The 25,113-nt window shown below is 46.8% G+C and overlaps 2 protein-coding genes and 1 long non-coding RNA gene across 6 annotated transcripts in view; 1 reads left to right on the forward strand and 2 right to left on the reverse strand.

Moving 5' to 3' along the window:
- Positions 1 to 15,225, reverse strand: part of PLEKHM1 (pleckstrin homology and RUN domain containing M1) — a 49,194-nt gene extending 33,969 nt beyond the window's left edge. Inside the window, exons 1-2 of one of the 4 annotated variants that reach the window (XM_079949353.1) lie at positions 15,121 to 15,139; positions 4,139 to 4,258 (exon numbers count right to left, since the gene is read on the reverse strand). The gene's annotated coding sequence lies outside the window, so the exon portion shown is untranslated. Of the gene's footprint in view, positions 1 to 1,764; positions 1,787 to 4,138; positions 4,259 to 6,874; positions 6,990 to 15,120 lie in introns of those variants that run through there. The other 3 variants (XM_079949354.1, XM_079949355.1, XM_079949356.1) reach the window with 3 other exon arrangements.
- A 3,424-nt stretch (positions 15,226 to 18,649) lies between these two features.
- Positions 18,650 to 25,113, reverse strand: part of LOC307200663 (leucine-rich repeat-containing protein 37A2-like) — a 41,399-nt gene continuing 34,935 nt past the window's right edge. Inside the window, exons 17-18 of the mRNA XM_079949388.1 lie at positions 24,111 to 24,149; positions 18,650 to 18,795 (exon numbers count right to left, since the gene is read on the reverse strand). Coding sequence (XP_079805514.1) covers positions 18,750 to 18,795; positions 24,111 to 24,149 — 85 coding nt within the window. The 3' untranslated portion in view covers positions 18,650 to 18,749. The remainder of the gene's footprint in view (positions 18,796 to 24,110; positions 24,150 to 25,113) is intronic.
- On the forward strand, positions 20,075 to 24,097 carry LOC307201157. The gene is made up of 3 exons (XR_013832597.1): positions 20,075 to 20,168; positions 21,314 to 22,935; positions 22,973 to 24,097. It is a non-coding gene; the product is annotated as an uncharacterized lncRNA (long non-coding RNA).

Raw genomic sequence — 25,113 nt, forward strand, 5'->3', positions numbered from 1 at the left:
GAGGAAGCTGAGGTTGCCTCTGGGTCCGGTAACCTTCCAGCCTCTCCTGAGCTGCAGAGGCTCAGGGCAGTGAGGTGGAGGGAACTAAGTTCCCGCAGGAGGAGTGCTCGGCTCCAGGCCAGGAAAGGCAAGTCACCAGAGGATCGGGGCCGCCCTATGCCTCGGGGCAGATAAAAGCTGGCCCAGCCCCAGTCCCAGGTTGCGGGAGCAACAGTGTTGGTAGCCTGTTCCTGTCTGCACCCTGTCCTGCTATTCTGCCAGAGTTCCTGACCTCACCCGACTCCCTGCCTTGGACCCCGCTTCAGCTTTGACGGACAGCCTCCATACCGCACCCTCGACCTCGGACTGGACTCGGACCTCGCCACACGGTTAACCCTCGGGACCAGCACAATTAGTCTGGAATACCCACCACATGAGCAGAGTTGGAGACCAGAGACCAATTCGTACAGCTTTCCTTCAACCTGGTACTCTCCAGATGCTACAACTCCCATCAGTATCTGGGGGACCAAGCAGCTAGGGAGCTAGCCATGAGTGCGAAACACACCCCTCTAAAGTTGTGAGACAAGTCCCCCGAGCCCAGTTCCCTTTTCAAATTAGGCCAGGGAACCTGGGTCCCTCCAGCTTCTTCTACAGGCTCAGGGAGCTCAGCTCTTGGCAGGCTCCTAGAATCATAGAATTGTAGAGCTGGAGGGGACCCTGAGGGTCATCTAGTCCAACCCCGGGCGACACAGGAATCTCAGCTAAAGCATCCATGACAGATGGCCGCCCAGCCTTTGCTTAAAAACCTCCAATGGAGGAGAGTCCACCACCTTCTTTGGGCCTTATGTCTGATCTAGAATCACAGACCCGGAAGCAACCAAAAGGCCATTCAGTTGAAGCTCCTGTGGGGAAGCAGCACCACCCACCCAGAACCTCCCCCTCTCCACTCAAAAGATCAGGCTACACAACCCAGAAGAGCCCGTAACACCAGATACGGAGATCAGGTGAGCTGCAGAAAGGTGCTAACTGAGCAATACCGCTAGGCGGCTCAAGCAAGCGAGCCTAGCCGCATGCAACTCATTCCATCAGAACAGCAGGCAGTCAGACCACAGGGACCAAATTCCTTCTCAGAGCCACACGATCATTCGGCAGGGTCCTGGGATGAGCAGCCCCTTTCCGCTAAGCCTTCAGAAGAGACAAAGATGGAAGGAAGAGACAACCCCGACCAGAGAAGAATGGCAAACCAAGTTGATGGACTATGCCGACATGGCAAAATTAACTAGGAAGCTCAGAAGTCAAGATGACAAGAACTTTAAAAAAGAATGGGAAAAGTTTGTAATTTACTTACAAGACCACTGTAAGCAGGTTAAAACATTAGCAGGATTTTAACCACACTTGTAAAGTAATGGAAAGTATGGATAATTTAGAAGGATAAAAATTTGGATCAGCATTGATATGCAGTTGTAAATATTATCATTAGGACCCATGGAAGAGATCGGGGGATCAGAGTAATATCGATATTTGGATTTTGAATTGTTTTTTGTTGTATTTTTATACTTTTAAAAATCAAATCAATTTTTTTAAGAAAAGACTTCACAAGAGAATTTTGAGCAGAATCGTCGACCCACAGAGGAACATGGCAAAGTGCTCAATATTATATTAGTAATCTCCCTTCCGCTTCCTAGTAAGCCCCTTTACCAGCAACGCCAGCCAGGATGGAAGCAACTGGGCTTCATGGCTATTAATCTATCCCCAAACTGACACAGCAGATGCACAAACACCAACCTGCTCCTCAAGGAGTTTGCGGACAGCCTGGGCAGGACCAACCGAGTCCAAGCAGAGAGAGGACAGTCGCGGACAAAAGCTGCCTAGGGAGACGGGGCGGGTGGCGAGAATGTAAGCCCCTTGCCTCCGCTCTAGGCTTGTCACAAGACCTGCTGAACTCTGAACGCTGCAATTTGAAAAGCTAAGCACAGCAACCACAAAAGCCACAGCTCTCTTAACCTCTGGTCTACATATTTATCGGACAGTCCAGGGAGACAAAAACAAGCCCCCAAGTCCTGCAGTCATTTGCACTGACTTGTATTTCTTCCTGTGGAAAACTGAGAGAGGTGGAGGCACCCCCGGAGTCCTTATCCATACCCTGGATTGCCATGTTGGAGTCACATTCCCCCATGTCTAAATAACAGGCGGTTGGAGGATGGACGGTGGCTAACGGATTGAGGTTGAATCCTGACAAGACAGAAGTACTGTTTTGGGGGGGACAGGGGGCAAGCAGGTGTGGAGGACTCCCTGGTCCTGAATGGGGTAACTGTGCCCCTGAAGGACCAGGTGCACAGCCTGGGAATCATTTTGGACTCACAGCTGTCCATGGAGGTGCAGGTCAATTCTGTGTCCAGGGCAGCTGTCTACCAGATCCATCTGGTACGCAGGCTGAGACCCTACCTGCCCACGACAGTCTCACCAGAGTGGTGCATGCTCTAGTTATCTCCCGCTTGGACTACTGCAATGCGCTCTACGTGGGGTTACCTTTGAAGGTGACCTGGAAACTACAACTAATCCAGAATGCGGCAGCTAGACTGGTGAGTGGGAGCGGCCGCCGAGACCATATAATACTGGTCTTGAAAGACCTACATTGGCTCCCAGTACGTTTCCGAGCACAATTCAAAGTGCTGGGGCTGACTTTTAAAGCCCTAAATGGCCTCGGCCCAGTATACCCGAAGGAGCGTCTCCACCCCCATTGTTCTGCCCAGACACTGAGGTCCAGCTCCAAGGGCCTTTTGGCGGTTCCCTCGCTGCAAGAAGCCAAGTTACAGGGAACTAGGCCTTTTCAGTAGTGGCACCTGCGCTGTGGAACGCCCTCCCACCAGATGTCAAAGAGAAAGACAACTACCATACTTTTAGAAGACATCTGAAGGCAGCCCTGTTTAGGGAAGCTTTTACTGTTTGACGGACTATTGTATTTTAGTATTTTGTTGGAAGCCGCCCAGAGTTGCTGGGGAAACCCAGCCAGATGGGCGGGGTATAAATAATATGTTATTATGATTATGATTATATAACATTGTAAGTTTCTTAGCTGGCCGAGAGACCTGGATTTTTCAGAGTTAGGGCCACAGCCCAATAGCAGGACACATATTTGCATGAATAGGGAGCCCAGAATTTTGAGTAGTAGGGCTGTGAAAGTCTTGGAAATCCACTGCTAGTCAGACCAGGTGGTACTGGGGGAGGCAGGCCATTGTGGAAAGAAAGCAACTACTTACAATCATTTTCACACAGATTCTGGGACATGCATGCTGTGGCAACCCCATAGCCTATTTTAAACACCAGACCTTGACTCGAGTGCAGGAAATCGTGGCACAAGTGTGTCTCTGAGCATGCACAAAACGTCTTCTCCCAGCAGATATATGCCACCTCCACTCATCTGGAGCAGGCTGGACAACTTTGAAATCTTGGCTTGTGAACAAGGTTATGCCATGTTCTGAAATGCTTTTGCTTTGAAGGCAACCTAAAGTGCCCATTCCGGTACTTCCGAGTTTTGACGGGTCCGTAACCTGAAAAAACACAACCTGAAGCATCTGTAACCCGAGGTATACAAGGGGCTTGTTGACAGGATCCCACCACAGCCACCGCTTGCCGTCGGCACACAGAGCCTTCGCTGCTGCTCCTGACAAACAAGGGGTCGATTACCGTTGCCTCGCTACTTCCCATAACAGAAAAGCTGGGTAGCTGCTGACTAGAAATGTTTCCCCTCCTGAAAAACACCGGGCTGAATGCCAGAGTGTGTGACGGCTCAGAGGCACCGTTCCCAAAAGTCTCTTCACAAACAAACACTGGAAGAAAAGACGGGGTTTGTGCGGCGAAGGGGAGGCAGTGTGGAATCTTGCTGAAGGAAGGCATTTCGCAGCTGGGAAACATAAAGCTCACACAGATTTAAGTTCCGTCAGCTGCTCTTAGTAAATATGCATCAAAACGCAGCACACTGAGAGCACAGGGGCTGGCCTGGCCTGGTTAAAATCTTTCTCATGTACATTAGAGCAGCTGGAATAAAATCACCTGGTCTCAAGAAAAGCACATACAGTATAAAGTGTGCTATGTAGGCACAATTATGACACGGAGACATAGTTGTGCAAGGATATAATTTGGCATTCCACCCACTCACCGTGATATTATCCATGAGGGAGCCACATCTAGGTTAAAGCAGACTGCTAAATCCAGAAGCCACTGGTATTCTCCAGAAATCTGAAACTGCATATCCCAGAGTTGGTCAGATCGCTCCTTTCTTTTAAGACAAAAGGCGGCTGTGAGCAGTTGACAGACTCCAAGTCATCGTCATGAGACGCAAGGTTATAAGCAACAATAGACAAGTCACATAGTGACTAAGTCGGAACAGGGAAACTTAAAAGCTATTCATCTCTGGGACGTGAACACTTTGTTCCGTGCAACGTGAATGATGAGACTTTTCCTCCCCACCTGACCAATGCTGTGTACCCACATTTGGGGTCTTTATCTGGGAGGCTGACAAATGAAAAGACTGTAAGCTTGGAATGTCTATGGTGATTATTTCTGAAGAATCTGAAAAGGCTTTACAAAGTCACCTGCCGGGTGAGCACCACGTGGTTCTCTCCCTTTCAGATCCTGCCCACCCTATGCAAAGAGAAAGAGACAGGCAGGCAAGCAGGGAGTCCCACCCACTAGCTCTCTAGAAATCTGAAGACCTTGTTCAAAATAAATTTTTGTTGTTGTTGTTTAGTCGTTTAGTCATGTCCGACTCTTCGTGACCCCATGGACCAGAGCACACCAGGCATTCCTGTCTTCCACTGCCTCCCGCAGTTTGGTCAAACTCATGCTGGTAGCTTCGAGAACACTGTCCAACCATCTCATCCTCTGTCGTCCCCTTCTCCTTGTGCCCTCCATCTTTCCCAACATCAGGGTCTTTTCCAGGGAGTCTTCTCTTCTCATGAGGTGGCCAAAGTATTGGAGCCTCAGCTTCAGGATCTGTCCTTCCAGTGAGCACTCAGGGCTGATTTCCTTCAGAATGGATACGTTTGATCTTCTTGCAGTCCATGGGACTCTCAAGAGTCTCCTCCAGCACCATAATTCAAAAGCATCAATTCTTCGGCGATCAGCCTTCTTTATGGTCTAGCTTTCACTTCCATACATCACTACTGGGAAAACCATAGCTTTTACTATACGGACCTTTGTTGGCAAGGTGATGTCTCTACTTTTAAAGGTGCTGTCTAGGTTTGTCATTGCTTTTCTCCCAAGAAGCAGGTGTCTTTTAATTTCATGGCTGCTGTCACCATCTGCAGTGATCATGGAGCCCAAGAAAGTAAAATTTCTCACTGCCTCCATTTCTTCCCCTTCTATTTGCCAGGAGGTGATGGGACCAGTGGCCATGATCTTAGTTTTTTTGATGTTGAGCTTCAGACCATATTTTGCACTCTCCTCTTTCACCCTCATTAAAAGGTTCTTTAATTCCTCCTCACTTTCTGACATCAAGGTTGTGTCATCTGCATATCTGAGGTTGTTTATAAAAAGAACTATTTTTTAAAGTCTAAAGACCCCCTCTGTAGAAATATCATTTCTCAACAGGTGGGAATGCCTTGCAGATAGCAGCGGTGCGTGGAGACCATCAGCCAAGTCATGCTTCCATAGCAGTGGCCAGAGGAGGAATGACCACTGGGAGGAGTGCAGAAAGAAGAAATGCCATTGTGCATCTGCAGCAGCAAAACTGGGTGCCTTCATCTGCCCCAGCTGCAATGAAACATGTCTCTCCTTTATCGGTGTCTACAGCTACAGCAGGCGCTATAACCTTCCAGTGGTTTGACTTCCCCCTCCCCTAAGGCACACTCTCCCATTGTCTCCCGAGACAGACGGATGCCAACCAACATGTGGATTCCAGAGGGTTTATAACAGGATTCAAAGGAAGCAAGTTTTGAGTCAATCCCCAGTATTTGGAATAGACCTCTGAATGAGATCATGGAATGCTGCTGCAAATCTAATAACAATGATGATGATAATACAGTAGTACCTCTGGTTGCAAACAGGATCCGTTCCGGAGCCCCATTTGCAACCTGAAAAGAATGCAACCCGCGTCTGTGCATGCGTGGGTCGCGATTCACCACTTCTGTGCATGCATGTGATGTCATTTTGTGCGTCTGCGCATGCGCAAGTGGCGAAACCCTGAAGTAACCCTTTCCGGTACTTCCGGGTCGACAGGACGCAACCTGAAAAAACGTATCATGAAGCAAACGTAACAAGAGGCATGACTGTATAACATAAGTAGGTGGCAGAGTGCATGAAGAATAGGACACCCAACTTAAAAGGCTGAGCCTTTGGCCCAGAAAATTAAAGGCATTTCAGGAAAACTTCCTGATGACAAAGAGCAGTTCAGAACTCGAACAGGTTAAACAGAGGAATCTCTTCTCTCAGGTTTTTTAAACACAGTGGTACCTTGGTTCTCGGACTTCATCCGTTCCAGGAGTCCGTTTGACTCCTGAAACTGTTCGAAAACCAAGGCGTGGCTTCCGATTGGCTGCGGGAGCTTCCTGCACTCAAGCGGAAGCTGCATCGGATGTTTGGCTTCTGAAAAACGTTTGCAAACCGGAACACTCACTTCCGGGTTTGCGGCGTTCAGGAGCCGTTCTGGAACCAAGGTACCACTGTAAAAGGTTCAGCAAATACATGTCAGAGATATTTCTCAGATTTGCAGTAAGGCTAACTAAATCAACGAATCACTATTCTTCACATTAAGTGCCTCCTTCACCGGCCAAAGCCCAGGCACCATGGCCTTTAGGAAGGATTTCCGCCACGCCTGCTCCCTTCAGTCCTCCGCAGCACCCTCACCCCACCAAAATTTGACAGCCGACACTAAAAAGGTATTGTACAGATGTACCTGCTACCTCTGAGGTTGCTCTTTGTTGCCACGGCCCATGGCGGGAGCAGCAATTCACAGCAGGTGAGGAAGGACCTTCCACCTGTTTCTTACTAGGCAGCGTGACAAATACTTCGGTGGCTTGTGAGTGAGGAACATCTCGTTCCCCATCACCTGCCCGGGGAGGCCATTATGAAATGAGTGAGATTCCATCTGCATGAGCCGTTGGCCCTAAAGGGAATATTTCAAAATTCAACGTGCAGCCAGCATGGGATACACAGAGGGCTCATCAACATTGGCAACGCGGTTTTCTGCACTGTAAACGTGCCTGCTTTTGCAAGCCTGAAGGAACTGCACTAATTTTGGAGGAAACTCTCTACTTTCTTCACTGCTGCGGTAAACAATGGTCAATGCATTTTGGGAAGCGGGGAGCTGCACCCTTCCTCCTCCAAGCCACCTTTGCACTGCTAGAATGACATACCCTCCACAAGCATTCAGGCCCTTTGCTTGCACCAATGCTCAGCCTGGTGGCATTCCTCATGACAGAAAACACGAGCTGTGCCTCAGTCACCTCCAAGCTTTCATGAGTCCAAGCTGGGTAGGCTGCCTTAACTATGGAGCATGGCAGCGGAGATGGAAGGGAGAATCATTTTCAGCATTTTCCCATGATCCTCGACTGCCATGCCCCCTTTGGCACGAGAAATAATCCAAAATGATATCTAACAAAATGAAAAGAAAAAAAAGTTTAGAATTTTGTTGTTGTTTAGTCGTTTAGTCGGGTCCGACTCTTCGTGACCCCATGGACCAGAGCATGCCAGGCACTCCTGTCTTCCACTGCCTCCCGCAGTTTGGTCAAACTCATGCTGGTAGCTTCGAGAACACTGTCCAACCATCTCGTCTTCTGTTGTCCCCTTCTCCTTGTGCCCTCCATCTTTCCCAACATCAGGGTCTTTTCCAGGGAGTCTTCTCTTCTCATAAGGTGGCCAAAGTGAGAGATTTTACTTTCTTGGGCTCCATGATCACTGCAGATGGTGACAGCAGTCACGAAATTAAAAGACGCCTGCTTCTTGGGTGAAAAGCAATGACAAACCTAGACAGAATCTTAAAAAGCAGAGACATCACCTTGCCAACAAAGGTCCGTATAGTTAAAGCTATGGTTTTCCCAGTAGTGATGTATGGAAGTGAAAGCTGGACCATAAAGAAGTCTGATCGCCGAAGAATGGATGCTTTTGAATTATGGTGCTGGAGGAGACTCTTGAGAGTCCCATGGACTGCAAGAAGATCAAACCAATCCATTCTGAAGGAAATCAGCCCTGAGTGCTCACTGGAAGGACAGATCCTGAAGCTGAGGCTCCAATACTTTGGCCACCTCATGAGAAGAGAAGACTCCCTGGAAAAGACCCTGATGTTGGGAAAGATGGAGGGCAAAAGGAGAAGGGGACGTCAAGCATGAGTTTGGCCAAACTGCGGGAGGAAGTGGAAGTGGAAGACAGGAGTGCCTGGCGTGCTCTGGTCCATAGGGTCACGAAGAGTCGGACATGACTAAAAGACTAAAGAACAACAACAACATGACCCTCATGGTCCCTTCCAACTCTACAGTTCTATGAGTCTATGTGGCGTAAACATCATGTCACCTTAGTTCAAATGGCTTTCTCTATAGAAAAGCAGAAGGCATCAAGCCACGTAGCCAAGGGACCAGGTAGAAGCAGAGGCTGCATTCACAAGCTCCCAAGTTCTCCACACTGTTCCTAGCGCCCTTATGAACATGAATGAAATCAGAACTACAACCACCAGCAACGGGGGTAAATCAGCAGGAGCCCTTTTCCCCGTAAATAGTGAAATAAAGGCAAATGCTACACACATCAGGTATAAGGAACCTGCGGTCCTCCAGGCACGCTCAGTTTCCAACACCCCTCAGCCCCAATCCACATGACCTGTGGTCAGAGATGATGGGAACTTGAGGGACGCAGGTTTCTCATCCCTAGCACAAACACTTGATGGCTATTGAGAGAAGCAGCAAAGTAATCTGCAGCTTCCTAGTCTGTCCTTGCAAGGGAAAAGACAACGCTTGGATAAAGAATTGCACAATTAAGCTTAAAAACTGATGCCAACGTCAGCTTGGGGAGGTCAGTAATTTTCATTAGGATTGTGGAAACGGGGAGAAGGTCAATTGCCCTTTCCGTGGTTCCAGTCTTGATTGGGCTGCCTGCAGCTGTTTTATTATTATTATTATTATTAAGAAACATCAATATAAGTTTGACATTTCATGTAACGTCCAGTTTGGCCTTGAAGAGAACAGAGAAACATCCCTTTTCAGGGGGGCAGGAACCCACTTGCAATTAGGTAATTAAACAGCTCTGTTCATCTGACCTATCAAAAGTAAATGATCCCTCCTCCTTCACTCTTTACAGGTTACAACGGTTTAGGTCAGTGATGGCCAAACTTGGCCCTCCAGCTGTTTTGGGACTACAATTCCCATCATCCCTGACCACTGGTCCTGTTAGCTAGGGATAGTGGGAGTTGTAGTCCCAAAACAGCTGGAGGGCCAAGTCTGGCCATCACTGGTTTAGGTGATAAATGCCCAAATTATCAGGTAGACCCTCCAACAAGAGCAACAAGCAGTATTTTTGCACAGCGAGGAAATCAAGTATCTTGGCCATGACAACTTTTGTGCTCTTGGCGGCAGATTTCCCAACCTCTGAGATTGTAAAAGCTCGTACTGTCACATTTTGCAAGTTCCCAGCTCAGATTGTGGTTTCCTTGCATAACTGAGTGGGAAGGTTCACATGAGTGAAAGAAAGGCATTCAGCCCTGACACAAATTGTGGTCAAAGTTCATCATTATCTGTGCTTAAATGCCCATGAACAAGCAAACAAAAAACCAGACACAAAATATACTCAGATTCCAAAAATGAAAACAGCACACAAGACAGTGGTAAGCAGAGGCACAAAGTTAGAAATAAATTAATCTGTAAAAGGTTCTTGAGCAGAGACTTCTACGCAATCATTCATCTATGTGGGGAAAATACAGCCCTGTCATTTACCTGGATTCTGTATCTTGATCATACTAAAGAATAATACCTTTATCTGCAAAATGCCTGTCATGACAGGCAGGGTGAGAGTGGGCGCTGTGTTTGTCTGTGTGTTCGGCATCACGTATGGCAAGGTGCAGAATCAGTGGCCTTCTGGACATTGTTGGGAGTCCAGTTCCCATACAGCATGACAATTGGTCTAGGATGGTGGAAGGTGGTCTAACAACACCTGAAGCACCCTACGTTTGGTAGCTCTACCCCACGGGATCCTTTTGGGGAGGGGCAGGATCATCGGGTACCAGATGTGGAAAGCAGTTCTTTCCCCTTCTTTATTTCCAGCAGTGTTACTTTTCTGCCTTGATGGCAGTGATATGCTTAAAAAAGTGCATGTGATATTTGCATCAAATGTTTTGCAACTATGGGCTTCAAGCAGTGTGTGTTAAAGAGCTTTAGGTGCTCATAAAATCTTGCATGATGGTTTTATTGCGCTGGCATGTGAAATAAAGAGCACACGCTTTATATAAGCTTTATAAACATACTTTATAAACTCAAATGCACACATTCACACTGCACAGCTACAGTGGTGCCTCGCAAGACGAAAAGAATCCATTCCGCGATTCTCTTCGTCTAGCGGTTTTTTCATCTGGCAAAGCAAGCCCATTGACGGTTTAGCGGCTTAGCGCTATTAGCGGCTTAGCGCTATTAGCGGCTTAGCGGATCAGCTGATAAGCGGCTTAGCGGCTTAGAAAAGGGGGGGGGAGGAAAAAAAACCCGCAGGAACTCGCAAGACATTTTCGTCTTGTGAAGCAAGCCCATAGGGAAATTCGTTTTGCAAAGTGCCTCCAAAACGGAAAACCCTTTCGTCTAGCGGGTTTTCCGTCTTGCGAGGCGTTCGTCTTGCGGGGCACCACTGTATAATGTTTGCAGAGGAATCCTATGGGGAAATGTATACGACTGCTGTCCTAGTCAGTAAACTGAACAAACCATTTCCAGTGTGTTGCACAACTGATATGATGCTTCCAATGATTCAGAAGGAATACTTTGAATACTATTTTAATACAAGTACTTATGCAAATTGTCAAAGAAGAGCAAGCAGGCTGTCTGCAGGTGTCTGGTGATGTGAAAAGGAATGGCTGTAATCCTTCACAAATGAGTAAATCCCATTTAGATCACTGTCCTTGGTTAAACTAAATATAGGTGGGCTTGCAGCTCACAGGCAATAACTTAATTAAAAACTTCTTTATAGCTGCTATTCTATTTTGTGTTTTTAGTTTACTGGAGTCTGCTGTTTTATATTCTCCTGTATTTATCACTGTCTGCTGACCGAATTGGGGCTGATTTTGTTACCCGTAAATTGTTATTAATCAGTTTTTGTGAGCTGGCTTGTGAGGAAAGCTGTCCTAAAAGGCAGAGTATAGATTTACTATGAATGCTTTATGGAAACAAATAGGTCTGTGTGCTGAAACACAAAGACATTCTTACCCCTCAATTCAGCAGAAATGAGAAAATGCCTCTGCTGGATGAAGTGTGTTGTAACATGTTACAGCAAGTGTGCTTTTTCCTGTATAACTATTTTTCATATGCTAATTTATGCAGATATAATCTTAAATATAGACCTTAAATATATACAGCTACACGACCGACCCGATTTCTTATTCAGATTGACAGCCCTAACATAACACACCTGCACAAACGCATAGACAGCTGGGTGTTGGTGATGTAAGCAAGCATAAATTACATTGTAAGCACACTCAAAAAGTACAGTGCTATGCGCCGCTGTCTGTGGACAAGCATCACACCCTTCTGTCTGATCCATTTCAGTGGTGCCCCAATCACATTTTCACATGCTTGGGGGCAGGCATTACCTTACAGCAAGTGTCCCCCATGAGCAGGGTTTTACCAGTGTTGAAGCAATGATTCTACAACATCAACTTTGTTGGACTGGTCATGTTGTGCGGATGCCTGATTATCGTCTTCCAAAGCAACTACAGTGATACCTCGGGTTACATACGCTTCAGGTTACAGACTCTGCTAACCCAGAAATATTACCTCGGGTTAAGAACTTTGCTTCAGGATGAGAACAGAAATCGCGTGGCGGCAGTGGGGGGCCCCATTAGCTAAACTGGTGCCTCAGGTTAAGAACGGACCTCCAGAACAAATTAAATTCTTAACCTGAGGTACCACTGTACTCTATTCCGAACTTAAAAATGGAAAGCGTAATGCCGGTGGTCAACAAAAGAGGCTTAAAGACTCTCTCATGGCAAACCTAAAAAAATGTAGTATAAACACCGACAACTGGGAATCACTGGCCTGCAAGTGCTCCAACTGGAGAACAGCCTTTACCAAAGGTGTCATGGGCTTTGAAGACGCTCGAACTCAGGAAGAAAGGGAGGAACGAGCTGAGAGGAAGGCAAACTTGGCAAACCCTCACCATGATCGACTCCCACCCGGAAACCTATGTCCCCACTGTGGAAGGATGTGTGGATCCAGAACTGGCCTCCACAGTCACTTACGGACTCACTGTTAAAACCGCGTTCATGGAAGACAATCTTCCTTGGCGACAAGGGATTGCCAAAGAAGAGCTCTTTCCGTTATAGCAACTACTGAGAAAGCAAAGGGGTGAACTCTGGGGCACCACTGTGGTGGAAGCTGGTTCCCTCCCATACATGACGACTCAGATTTAGGTGCCACTGAAATCAAGGCTAGATTCCTGCAAAGTGTTATACATGGGGCTGCCTCTGAAGACGGCTCAGAAACTTCAGCCGGTGTGGAATTCACTGGGGCAAGACGGTTTGAGCATATTACATGGATTCTGGCCCAACGGTACTGGCTGCCAATTAGTTTCAATGCAAAGTACTGGTTTTGAACTATAAAGTCTTAAGTGGCTCAGGACTGCAATACCCCAAGGACTGCCTCTCTCCATATCAACCTACCCTGACCCTGAGATCATCTTCTGAGGCCCTTCTCCGCGTGCTTCCTCCTGAAGAGGTCCGGAGGGTGGCGAGATGAGAATAGGCCTTCTCTGCAGTGGCTTCCCACTTGCAGGATACTCCCCCTAGGGAGGCTCGTCCAGCACTTTTGCTACATATTTTTAGGAGCCAGGCAAAAATGTTCTCCCAGGCCTTGGGCTGATTAAACAACGCATGGCCTTTTAAATGTGTCTAGTGTGTGTGTTCCTGCTTTTCTGTTATGCATGTCTGTGTTTTTATACTGCAAACCGTGCTGTGATCTTCAGATGAAAGGTAGAATATAAATTTAATAAATAACAACAACAATCATGTGCGTATAGGACTGCGGTCTAAAGCTGCTCCTTGCTGCTTTATTTATGACCTTAGCCATAAATAAATTATCTGTACTTTTGCATTCTTATCTGCGCTCAAGTTAAGCCAGTGCAGGCGGATCCCCTCCCGAGGCTGCCAAGCCAAGTAGGTGCAAAATAACAAAAACAACAACAACAACATTTTTTGTACAAGTACCTCCTAAGAAGATCCATAAAAAGCAACTGTAGCAAAAGGAATTGTTTTGAAAATAAGAACTATTTTGGAAAGAAAATAAGAACGGTTTCCTCCTGGCTTGGGGCGCCCTGTTAGTGAAGTTCGCTCCTGTGCTTTGCACCTCTGCCCTGGGTTCTGCTCTTGGTCACGAGAGAGGGTGACAGTGCGGTGGCTGTTGGTCACCCTTCTGAGTAATACCCCTCCCCACCTTCTCACTATATAGAAGGGTCTGGTGACTTCTGTTTCAGTGTATCTGAAGAAGTGTGCATGCACACGAAAGCTCATACCAAGAACTCAAATCAAATCAAATTTTATTAAACGGTCACAGACCAGATTAACTCGTACAGCTAGTCAGCAAAAGATAACACCGGAAAAACAAAGGACAATTTCAATACAGATTAGGCCATAACAGCAATTTAAAATTAAAGGTAAAGGTAAAGGTACCCCTGCCCGTACGGGCCAGTCTTGACAGACTCTGGGGTTGTGCGCCCATCTCACTTAAGAGGCCAGGGGCCAGCGCTGTCCGGAGACACTTCCGGGTCACGTGGCCAGCGTGACATCGCTGCTCTGGCGAGCCAGAGCCACACACGGAAACGCCGTTTACCTTCCCGCTGGTAAGCGGTCCCTATTTATCTACTTGCACCCGGAGGTGCTTTCGAACTGCTAGGTTGGCAGGCGCTGGGACCGAGCAGCGGGAGCGCACCCCGCCGCAGGGATTCGAACCGCCGACCTTTCGATCGGCAAGCCCTAGGCGCTGAGGCTTTAACCCACAGCGCCACCTGCGTCCCTTAATTTAAAATTAGACAGCATAAATAAAAGTATTTGCCTTCGCCTGCATATTGACATTGGAAAGCTCTTGTTTCCTGCGCCTAATAGCGGCTACACAGAATTTGGCAACATTGATGGTAATTTCAGGGACCTTATCTTCTACCAAGGCTCTCATACATAGTTCTGGTTCATTTTTAAGCTTTTGCAGAACTAACTTAGTTGGTCTTTAAGGTGCTACTGGAAGGAATTTTTTTATTTTGTTTTGACTAGGGAAAGAGAGAGACCTCAAGAGATCCATCCCTTCACCTGAAACCGAGCTTTTCTTCCTCTTCGGTCCCCCCCGTCCACGCACCTTAACCCTTCATTTTCTTTTTTTATATATATATATAAATATTTATTGAGATTTTTTTAAAATACAAAATGCAAAAATGTTAAACAATGTAACATAAATCATAACACATTTTTCAAAACTTCTTTGGACTCCCTCACGTCTCCCACTCCCACTTACATCATTATGACCTTTTCCCAGCAATTTATCATCTTGTTTGCATTCTTAAATCCCGTTCAATTCATTTAATCTAATAATTCTCCAAAAATTTTATATTTTCCTCAATCTCACTTATCGTCAAATTCAAATCTAATTCAATGGTGGGCAGTTATTTATGATCTAGCATCCTTCTTAAGCCTTCTACCAAATTACAATACTTTTGTAAATAAATCTTGAATTTCTTCCAGTCTTCTTCAACCCTCTCTTCTCCCAGGTCTCGAATTCTACCAGTCATATAGTCCATCATTAACCCTTCATTTTCTACCCCCCCCCAACTTTCTTCTCCCCCCTGAATATGCTCCCCCGACTCCCCCTCCCTCTGCACGGCCTCCTTTCACCCCCACCAGAGGCGGCGCTTGAAGAGAATGGCGGACAAGAAGGCGGGGGGGGGGGAGAGAGAGAGAAAGAGAAAGAGAGAAATTCTCACCCGCTCAGCTGCGCGGCGCGGATGGCGGAGCTCGACTGAGGGAACCCGGAAGTCAGCAGCTCCCAACCAGCTAAGAGGGAGGGAGCGCGCCACTCCTGACGTCACGCCGCCGCCCGAGGAGCCGCAGAGATAAGTAGGCGGGGAAAGGGGTAGAGAGGCCCGTGAGGTCACAAATTGCCAGCTGCAAAGCCTCCTCTGTCCCCGCCCCCTCCTCGCCGGGAGTGGCTGCGATTGAAAGAGTAGCGTGTCCCCCAAATAAAATATTTTATTTATTTACGTATTCATTTATAACCCCAAAAATAATAAGCGGCGGGGGGGGGGGAAGCGATTAAGCAGCAGCGTGTTCCCCATTCAGGCTACGCGGGGGAAATATTTTATTTATTTATTCATTTATAACCCAAAAAAATTAAAAAGGGAAGGGTGGGGAAGCGATTAAGCAGCAGCGTACTGTATTCCCCATTCAGGCTACGAGGGAGAATTTTTTTTATTTATTTATTCATTTATAACCACAAAAATAATGGGGGGGGGGAGCTATTAAGCAGCAGCGTGTTCCCCATTCAGGCTACGCGGGAGAAATATTCATTCATTCATTCATTCATTCATTCATTTATAACCCAAAATATAATAGGGGAGGGTGGGGAAGCGACTAAGCAGAAGCGTACTGTATTCCCCACTTAGGCTACATGAAGCAAATCTTTTATTTATTTATTTCCTAAAAAATAATTTGGGGGGGGGTGATTAAGCAGCAGCGTATTCCCCATTCACGCTACTTGAGGCAAATCTTTTATTTATTTATAACCTAGAAAATAATAGCGGGGAAATGTGGTTAAGTAGCAGCACATTCCCCATTCAGGCTATGCAGGGGAAATCATTCATTCATTCATTCATTCATTCATTCACATCCCCAGTATGCTTCTAAAAGTCAGATACAGTGGTACCTCGGGTTAAGAACTTAATTCGTTCCGGAGGTCTGTTCTTAACCTGAAACTGTTCTTAACCTGAAGCACCACTTTAGCTAATGGGCCTCCTGCTGCTGCTGTGCCTCCGGAGCACGATTTCTGTTCTTATCCTGAAGCAAAGTTCTTAACTCGAGGTACTATTCCTGGTTACAGATAGGTAGCCGTGTTGGTCTGCCATAGTCAAAACAAAATAAAAGAAAAAAAATCCTTCCAGTAGCACCTTAAAGACCAACTAAGTTAGTTCTAGGTATGAGCTTTCGTGTGCATGCACACTTCAATTTTTTTCTTTTATTTTGTTTTTACTATTCCTGGGTTAGCGGAGTCTGTAACCTGAAGCGTCTGTAACCTGAGGTGTATGTAACCCGAGGTACCACTGTAGTTGTTTTTTTCTTTGACATCTGATGGGAGGGCGTTCCACAGGGTGGGTGCCACTACCAAGAAGGCCCTCTGCCTGGTTCTCTGTCAGACCAATGTCCTTTGGGGTGTCCTGTCTGGCCTCATTCAGAGCAGGGACCCCCTTTCCCTTTACGACATCCTTTGATTCCTACTTCAACTGTTGGGGTTTGATTTGTTCCTGATGCAGATCTTTTGTTCCTCCTTTTGTTCCAGATGCGAGACCTTCACTCATCCCTTCTTCCCTGGTTGGGATGTGTGTGCCGCTTTGTGGTTTCATTTCATTTCAGGCTGCTGCCAGATCAATTGCAGCAACTGCACAAGCCTGAATTTCGCCGTCGGTTTCTATGGCTAATAAGGTCTTTCTATTTGTGCAGGGGAAAACCGAAATCTGCTATTAAAGGATTTAAAAATGCGAGCTCAGAAATCACCGCCCTGTGCGAGGCGCGCCACTCTTCATTTATCTCTACATTCTATAGTGAGGAATGGGCAGAGCAAAGGATCTGATAGGACAGGAGCAGAAAACAGAGGCGGGTCTTTCCTTTGTGCCCCCTTCCGGCCGCCAGGACTATCCCCCCCCCCCCCGCCTACCGCGCTTGGATCCCGCCTACTCAAAGCTGCCTGCGCTCGATGATTGGGAAACACATCCATTCTGGGATTTCACTGGCTGAAAGAGGGCAATACCCTGAACAAGTTCCTCCCCCTGAAAAAGCTTAGATGTAGTAAAGAAGGGAAGAGCATAGCAGAGCGTGGGGAAAATGCAGGCATTCTTAAAACAGACCAGAAAGAGATGTTTCCTTGCTCTCTGCAGCATGTCTCAGCCTGGGAACTGGTAGCTTTCAGCTGGGAAAATGTGAGATCCTAAAATAATACTCTCGGGGACGCGGTTGGCGCTGTGGGTTAAACCACAGAGCCTAGGACTTGCCAATCAGAAGGTTGGCAGTACGAATCCCCGCGGCGGGGTGAGCTCCCGTTGCTCAGTCCCTGCTCCTGCCAACCTAGCAGTTGCACATCAGTGTGCAAGTAGATAAATAGGTACCGCTCCAGCGGGAAGGTAAACGGCATTTCTGTGCACTGCTCTGGGTCGCCAGAATCAGTTTAGTCATGCCAGCCACATGACCCAGAAGCTGTACGCCGGCTCCCTCGGCCAATACAGCGAGATGAGCACCGCAACCCCAGCATCGGCCACAACTGGACCTAATGGTCAGGAGTCCCTTTACCTTTTAAAATAATACTCCTGGGCCATAGGCAGGTGCCCCCCCCAATCAATAAAAATCTGAGATTCTGCCCCCTAACAAAAACACACACACCCAAAGCTCTTGGCTAGGCCCATGTCCTGTGCAAAAGGCAGGGCAGCTTATCTTTTAAACGAAGGACTTGCTGATCAGAAGGTCGGCGATTCAAATCCCCGCGAGGGGGTGAGCTCCCGTTGCTCGGTCCCTGCTCCTGCTAACTTAGCAGTTCGAAAACACGTCAAAGTGCAAGTAGATAAATAGGTACCGCTCCGGCGGGAAGGTGAACGGCATTTCCGTGCGCTGCCCTGGTTTGCCAGAATCAGTTTAGTCATGCCAGCCACATGACCCAGAAGCTGTACGCCGGCTCCCTCGGCCAATACAGCGAGATGAGCGCCGCAACCCCAGTTGTGACCGACTCTGGGGTTGCGGCGCTCATCTCGCTTTATTGGCCGAGGGAGCCAGCGTATAGCTTCCGGGTCATGTGGCCAGCATGACTAAGCCGCTTCTGGCGAACCAGAGCAGCACACGGAAATGCCCTTTGCCTTCCCACTGGAGTGGTACCTAGTTATCTACTTGCACTTTGACGTGCTTTCGAACTGCTAGGTTGGCAGGAGCAGGGACCGAGCAACGGGAGCTCACCCCGTCGCGGGGATTCGAACCGCCGACCTTCTGATCGGCAAGTCCTAGGCTCTGTAGTTTAACCCACTGCGCTACCCACGTCCCTTTTAATCCTGCTGTTACATGTACCCAATGCTATATCTGTGCTGCCTGGTATTAGTTTTATTCCTCGGGTCTTTTGTAAGTAGGTTTGGGAGCTTCGTGAGAGCCTGTGAAGTGGGATACAGTTATTTTACAGACGTAAATGTGAACTGCTTTGAACTCCTCCTGGCTTGTATGAGTGCTAAACATGAGATAACAAAAAATGTTAGCTAACAAACAGGGTACCTTTCAGAGGAATGCATTTAATAGTATTCCTTATAAACAACAATAGTACTTTATAAAGTGCTCTAGATAATATACAGCAATATTCACAAAAGGACAATCATTCATCCTCCTCTTCATCCCCTTCGCCTTCTTCAGCTGAACTCCTGCAAATGAAAAGGGAAGGCGAGGTTAAAATTGAACCAGTTGAGCTGGATTCTACTCCGTCGAGTGTTGCAAACTTTCTCCCCAGTGCCACTGCTGCGGCAGACTAAGAACTGGGAACTGCCTTTTTGTTCTGTAGTGCTGTTTCCCTTTTTCGATTCCCCTTTTGAAAGACGGATGCCTACAATTTCTGGCATCGGAGAGGCTGTGTCTCTGAATATCAGCGCTGGGAATCAGAAGTGGAGAGGGCGCCACTGAACTCAGGTCCCGCTAGTGAGTTTCGCATCAGCATCTGGCTGGTGTGAACAAGATGGTGGCCTTTGTCCCGAGCTCTCCTGGGCACATTGTCAAAACAAGAATTACCGTATTTTTCGCTCTATAAGGTGCACCAGACGACAAGACGCACCTAGTTTTTGGAGGAGGAAAACAAGAAAAAAAATATTCTGAATCTCAGAAGCCAGAACAGCAAGTGGGATCACTGCGCAGTGAAAGCAGCAATCCCTCTTGCTGTTCTGGCTTCTGGGATAGCTGCACAGCCTGCATTCGCTCCATAAGACGCACACACATTTCCCCTTACTTTTTAGGAGGGAAAAAGTGAGTCTTATAGAGCAAAAAATACAGTATTCTGAGGCTCTGTACACCCACCCACCCCTTCAAAGCTCATTCAGAGCACAGTCTTCCAAAGAATTATGGGAGCCGTAGTTTGCTAAGTGTTGCTGGAAATTGTAACTCTCTGATGGGTAAACTACAGCCTTGTTATGGACTGACCAGGCATTCAGTAAGAGCACCGCCAAACCAGAGGGCTCCATGCTTCAGTAAAATCTGGAGGAGAGGAAAGACTGAGCCAGGGACAGGGACAAAAGATTTAGACCTTCAACCCAGAGGGTGATCAGGCACGGCACCTCAGCTCTACCTTTTCCTGCTCACCACCACTGAAATTGGGACTGCTTCTTCGCCACTCCCTATTGCCTGCCCACCAGACACATCCTAGCACCACCACCCAATGTCACTATACAGCTGGGAGATTAGGATCACAGATAAGAAACAAGGACCCTGTAGTAGGTGAACCCTTCACTTTTAGGTGGAAGGCAGTAATTTCACTAAAACTCTCCTTATCTCCTTTTGGAGGGGCGGGCTGTACATTTAACAGCTGGTGGCATGCAGAAATTCAGTATAGTTATTAAAGGTGTACGAGGCCTTGCCATTAAAAAAAAAAAAAAAGGTAGCAGCTGTATGTGGCAGGGGATAAGAGACCCACGCAATCTGGTACAAAAAGAGAAAAAAGGTCTGCAATCCGCAGTGGAACCAATGCTTTCTTGTTGGAGCTACCCAGAGGACATAGTCATGTCCCAATCCTGTGTATGCTCACTTAAGAGTGTGATAGGAATTTTGAGGTCTTAGATATATGGTAATGTTCATAAGCGTACTGTCAGAGAACTGACATCAGAGCGAGCAGAGCAAGAGGCGGAGGCAGGGCTCCAGAGCGATGCCGGAGAGGGAACCAGCAATGGGGAAGGAATTCAGCGTGACACCAATAGAGATGAGAGGGAGATGGAGGAATTGGTGACAGGGCTCCAAGACCCTTCACCCGAATCTAGTGGAGAGAGCGCTGGCACGCGCCTGCCTTCCCCTCACTTGCGCAGACGCGTTCCGCGCAGGGAACATAGGAGGAGACTTGGGGTCAAGCAGCTTTTATGCTAGAAGAGGTTCAAGAAACGCCCACTGACGGATTCTGCAAGTGACTAACAGGTCACGGAGGGCGAGCTCCAACCCTAAACATGGTTGAGCAAACAAGCTGACTAAACTGAAGGCAATTTACGCACAAGTAACCCCCTCACAACCATTACACGTACCAACCAAGCACGTACATAGATCAGCACAGGAAGACCGACCTGGAACCATTTTGATTCTTAAACTGAGCAAATGTTTTCTCTGCAAGGTCAAAGTGGGAAACCTCCCCATTGTCTCTTTCCTCACAAGTCCTGTCTTAAGGACACATTTAAGATATGAATAGGGTGTGAGCCTGTGACCTGGCCCAGGAACTAAGTATTTATCAGTACAAAAGACTGGCCAGGCTACCCAGGCAATCCAACCAAGTAACCTGCCAGACAGGAGATAAACAACGACAGGAGAAAAACAACATTCAAATTTCTGTTTTAAGACTGTCTTTTCTGTGATGTAGGTATGATGTATCTGAGGGGTGGTCTTAGGTTACACCCCTTCTGTGATGTATGTATGATGTTTCTGGGGGTGGTCTTGATCTATAGGGCTGCAATTTCAAAAGTCTTTATAAGGCCTTGTGCGCCATTTTTCTGGGACCCTCCTCCTTTCCTGCGGGTGAGGGGAGCACCCTGTTGCAACAGATCAATAAAGATCAAGCTTACTAGCTGCTTTGCTTCTCAATATTCCCTGGTTGGCCTCTGTTATTCTCTCCTACCAATAGGGAACCTATGTAAGGACTCTGTGTGGGCTCTTGGATACCCCATAAGGGAAAAGGGCAATTTTTGTTTACAACAAGAGCAAGTCCCATTGGAACACACCTTTGAAACAACACGAATGGGATCAGGATGCACATTTCCATATAGACACACCTGTTCTGCAACAGGCAGGCCACAGACCACATCTAGCCCACCTACGGAAATGTTCCAAACTGGTCCCGCTTCTTTGTTCGGTTCCCCACTTCTCTCCATGACCCCGCAATCTTTTCCTGTGATTTGCCAGCATGAACCAATTCTGGCCTGCTAGTTTAGTTTATGATGCTGCAGGTGTATACACTAGGCATCATGTGGTACCTAAACACAGCTTCCTAAGGTGGCATTATTGATGCTGTTGCAAGACCTTTGTTGGCAAACTTCGGCAGAGATAATAGATTAGTGGTTGTAGAGCAGGAATATTTTAGCATAAACTTAGGAACAGGTTCTGGCGGGGTGGGGGGTGGGAATGCAAATTATACAACCACCTGGGGGTTGATGTTCTGTGCATATATGTATGTGTTGCTTTTAGTGAAGGTTAAGCGGAAGTAGGGTGCTGGCTGGCTGGCAACCATGTTTACAACAAGGACCTCTTGGAGGAAGCAGAAATCCTAAGCAAGTCCTATCATTTCCTCATTCTTGTCCCTAGATTTGGTCCCAGGGGGCACTAGCTGCTGATATCTACAGGGGAAGGAGTCTAAATCTCCCCCATTTGTAGTTAGAAGAGCTAGTAAGTGTGCAGAAAGAAAAGAAGAAGCAAATATAACAAGCAAATACAAACACTACCCAATGCCTCCGAGATGGACTTCCTAAAAGAGATCTCTGGCCACCTGAGGAGATCTAAACCTAGATCTGATAGAGGAAAACCGATTCATATGCTAAAAAAAAATATATAGTACTGATTCCACCCCACTCCCCCTTAGCCAGTACTTTTTTTTTGGTAAAAAAGAAAAGAGAGGAAAAAAGAGGTGCAGGTACTTATATCTTGATAAACAGGCTGGTTGGTTGGAATACCATCAAATATACGAAATGTTTAAACAAGATAAAAAGATTGGATTTGATAATCAGCCCTCTAAATTCGAAACAGAATTAATAAATAATAAAATCAGGGTAATTTTGAGAATACATCGACTCCTCCTGGAATGGGAAGTTAAGGAGGAGGTTAAGGCAACAATGATTAGATGGGCACAGGACATTGGATGTCCAGTAATGATGGCTGAATGGGAAGAGCTTTGGAGAACAAATATGATAAACAGGCTGTAGGTGTCTCAGCACAAAATGACTGCTGGCAGTGCAGTATTCCACACCATTACAAGAATCAGTCTTTAGCCACATACAGCTTTGTTACAAATACCCATGGCTATTGTTGAGAAGCACTGTTTAACTATTAACTGAGGTTCTGCCTCCCTCCAGCAGAAGTCTCCCTCTCCCCAACCAAAGCCTGCCCCCTGCATGCTCCTAGGGGGTATTTCCCCCCAAAAAAGCACAACAGATTTATGGGGCAACAACTCTGGGCTGCTCTCCCCAACAAAAATCATGGCTACACCCATGCAAATACCCTGCATTCCTAAACAAGTCTTAAGAGGGAGAGGTATCCAGAGAACAGTCCTTCCCCTACCACACGACTTTTATCAGTTCAGAACTAGAGATGGCGAATAGTTACTTTTATCAGTTCAGAACTAGAGATGGCGAATAGTTATTTTCAGAGAGATGAAGGCAGGTAGTTTGAAACTGGTGCTGCTGCTCAGAATGTGTGCACATTTTTGCCTCTAGCCAAACAGGTTTTGCAGGTTTTTGTATTGCCTAATGCACGTGCACACACACACTTGCAAAACCTGCTCGATCAGAGAGTGGGAAACACAAGAAATCTGGAATGGGAAGCCTCTTTCTGAACACTTCCAACTCTTCCCCCCCCCCCTGCTTGTCTCTAGGTTTTAAGTTTCCAGTGGTTCTCCTGACTTGTCTTTAAACAAATATATACTGGAGATCCAGTTTAAAAACAAAACCTAAAACAAAAATGGAAAGAAGCCTCCAGTTTGCTTAGAGAGAGTTGCACAGCAGCCAGTGTCTGATTTGCAAAGAAGCCACGGAATGCAATTCTGCCAGAAACATGTCATGTGCGTGAAAATGCGACGGGAAAGAAATTGTTCCTTTGCATAGCGCTACAGCACCAGAAAGACAAAACCTTCACGCCAAACAGAATAAAAGACGGAAAGCCAATGGGAATGGCTGTTGATCAAAGGAAGGGGACCGGGCGGGAAGAAATCACCTTCTCCAGATATTATGAAGCAAATGAATGTTTCGATTTCTGAGCCTCTACTTTAAATGAAAAAAAATATATCCATCAAATGCCACCCAGGACTGCTTCTGCTCCCCAACTTACTCCCCAACCCCTCCACCATTTTCTTTCCTCCACAGCTCAGTTCCTTTCTCCTTTCCCAGTAATGCATGGTGTTTCATTTTGTTCCTAACAATAACTACATTAATAAGGTAGGAAAACCTTTCCACAATTATCTGCGCTTTGAAGATCGTGAATCTGCAATAGGATGCATTATGTAGCCGAGCTCAAAAAATCAAACCATCTGAAGCAGGGGTGGGAAAACTTTTCTCTGATTGAAGGCAACCTTTGGGGCACGTACGGCAGTGATGGGTGGGGTCAGAGAAAGAGTAGGAAAAGCAATAAGTGCAAGGTTTGCAAAGTAGGTGAGTTTCTGCCTGCACTCACACAATCCTATCCTCCGTCCAGAGAACCAAGAATCCCAAGGGCCAGATATCCGGCCTCTGGGCTTGAGGTTCGCCCACCTCTGGTTTGAATGGAAGAAGGAACTGACTCTGGTGCTACTTACGGTTTCTTTGACCCACTATCGTCTTCTCCTCCTGAAGACCTGATGAGCAAGAGAGAAAAGCAGGAGTTATGTCACAGCAGCTGATCAGTACATCCCTTCCTTCCTTCCTTCCTTCCTTCCTTCCCTCCTGTTATGTACTGAAGTTCTCACCCTGGGCCAGCAGGGGGATACTGTAGATAGTTATGCAAATGAAGGATCGAAAGTGACTCTCAGTGATTGGATAGTTTTAGCAGGGGGATACTGTAGATAGCTATGCAAATGAAGGATCGAAAGTGACGTTCAGTGATTGGATAGTTTTAGAAAGTTGCTACAGTAACGTTGTACTGGAGCTCTATATAAGCAGGCTGACTGAGCCCTTCAGTTCAGTTCTGTTCTGGCCTCTGAATAAAGAAGAGCTGTTTGAAGAATCGCTGTGTCGTCTGATATGTTCACCCACAACTTAACACCTCCCTCTCCTAAATTGCAGCTGTGTGTGCTTTTACTCCATGTCATGTTCATGGCCACATTTGGGGCAGTGGAAAAGGGCAACTTTTGGATTCCAAGCATAGTAGGCAGATGAAAAGGGGTCAAGGTTATGCAACAGAGCAAAATTTCAGACAGCAACGTGACCCTTGCTGAAATCCCCTCTTCTGCATAGCTAGAAGCCTTGTCCTCTTTTTGCTTCTGGACACTCCTAATTCCCAAGGTGTGGATGCAGAGTTGCTGTTCCCTCGCAGCTTGAAGCAAACTGAGTGCTGCGAAATAACCCACATCTCTGAGCACTTTCAGATTGACCCACTCACTGTTAGAAATGGAGATATGAAAAGCAAGGAGCTAAATGGCACCTTAAACCTAGGTTGTGGGCACAACAACAGAATGCCTAGGTGCTCTTTTTTTTTATAGCAAGAACACAAAGCTGAAAATGAATGAACTGCAGCTGAAATATTATGTTCATTTTTCACATGGTCTAGCCTCTTCCCTGACCACCCCTGTAATATTCTTAAGAGGGTCTCTTCTCCAGTCT

The sequence above is a fragment of the Podarcis cretensis genome (assembly GCF_951804945.1).
Source record: "Podarcis cretensis genome assembly, chromosome: 13".
NCBI classification, from domain to species: domain Eukaryota; kingdom Metazoa; phylum Chordata; class Lepidosauria; order Squamata; family Lacertidae; genus Podarcis; species Podarcis cretensis.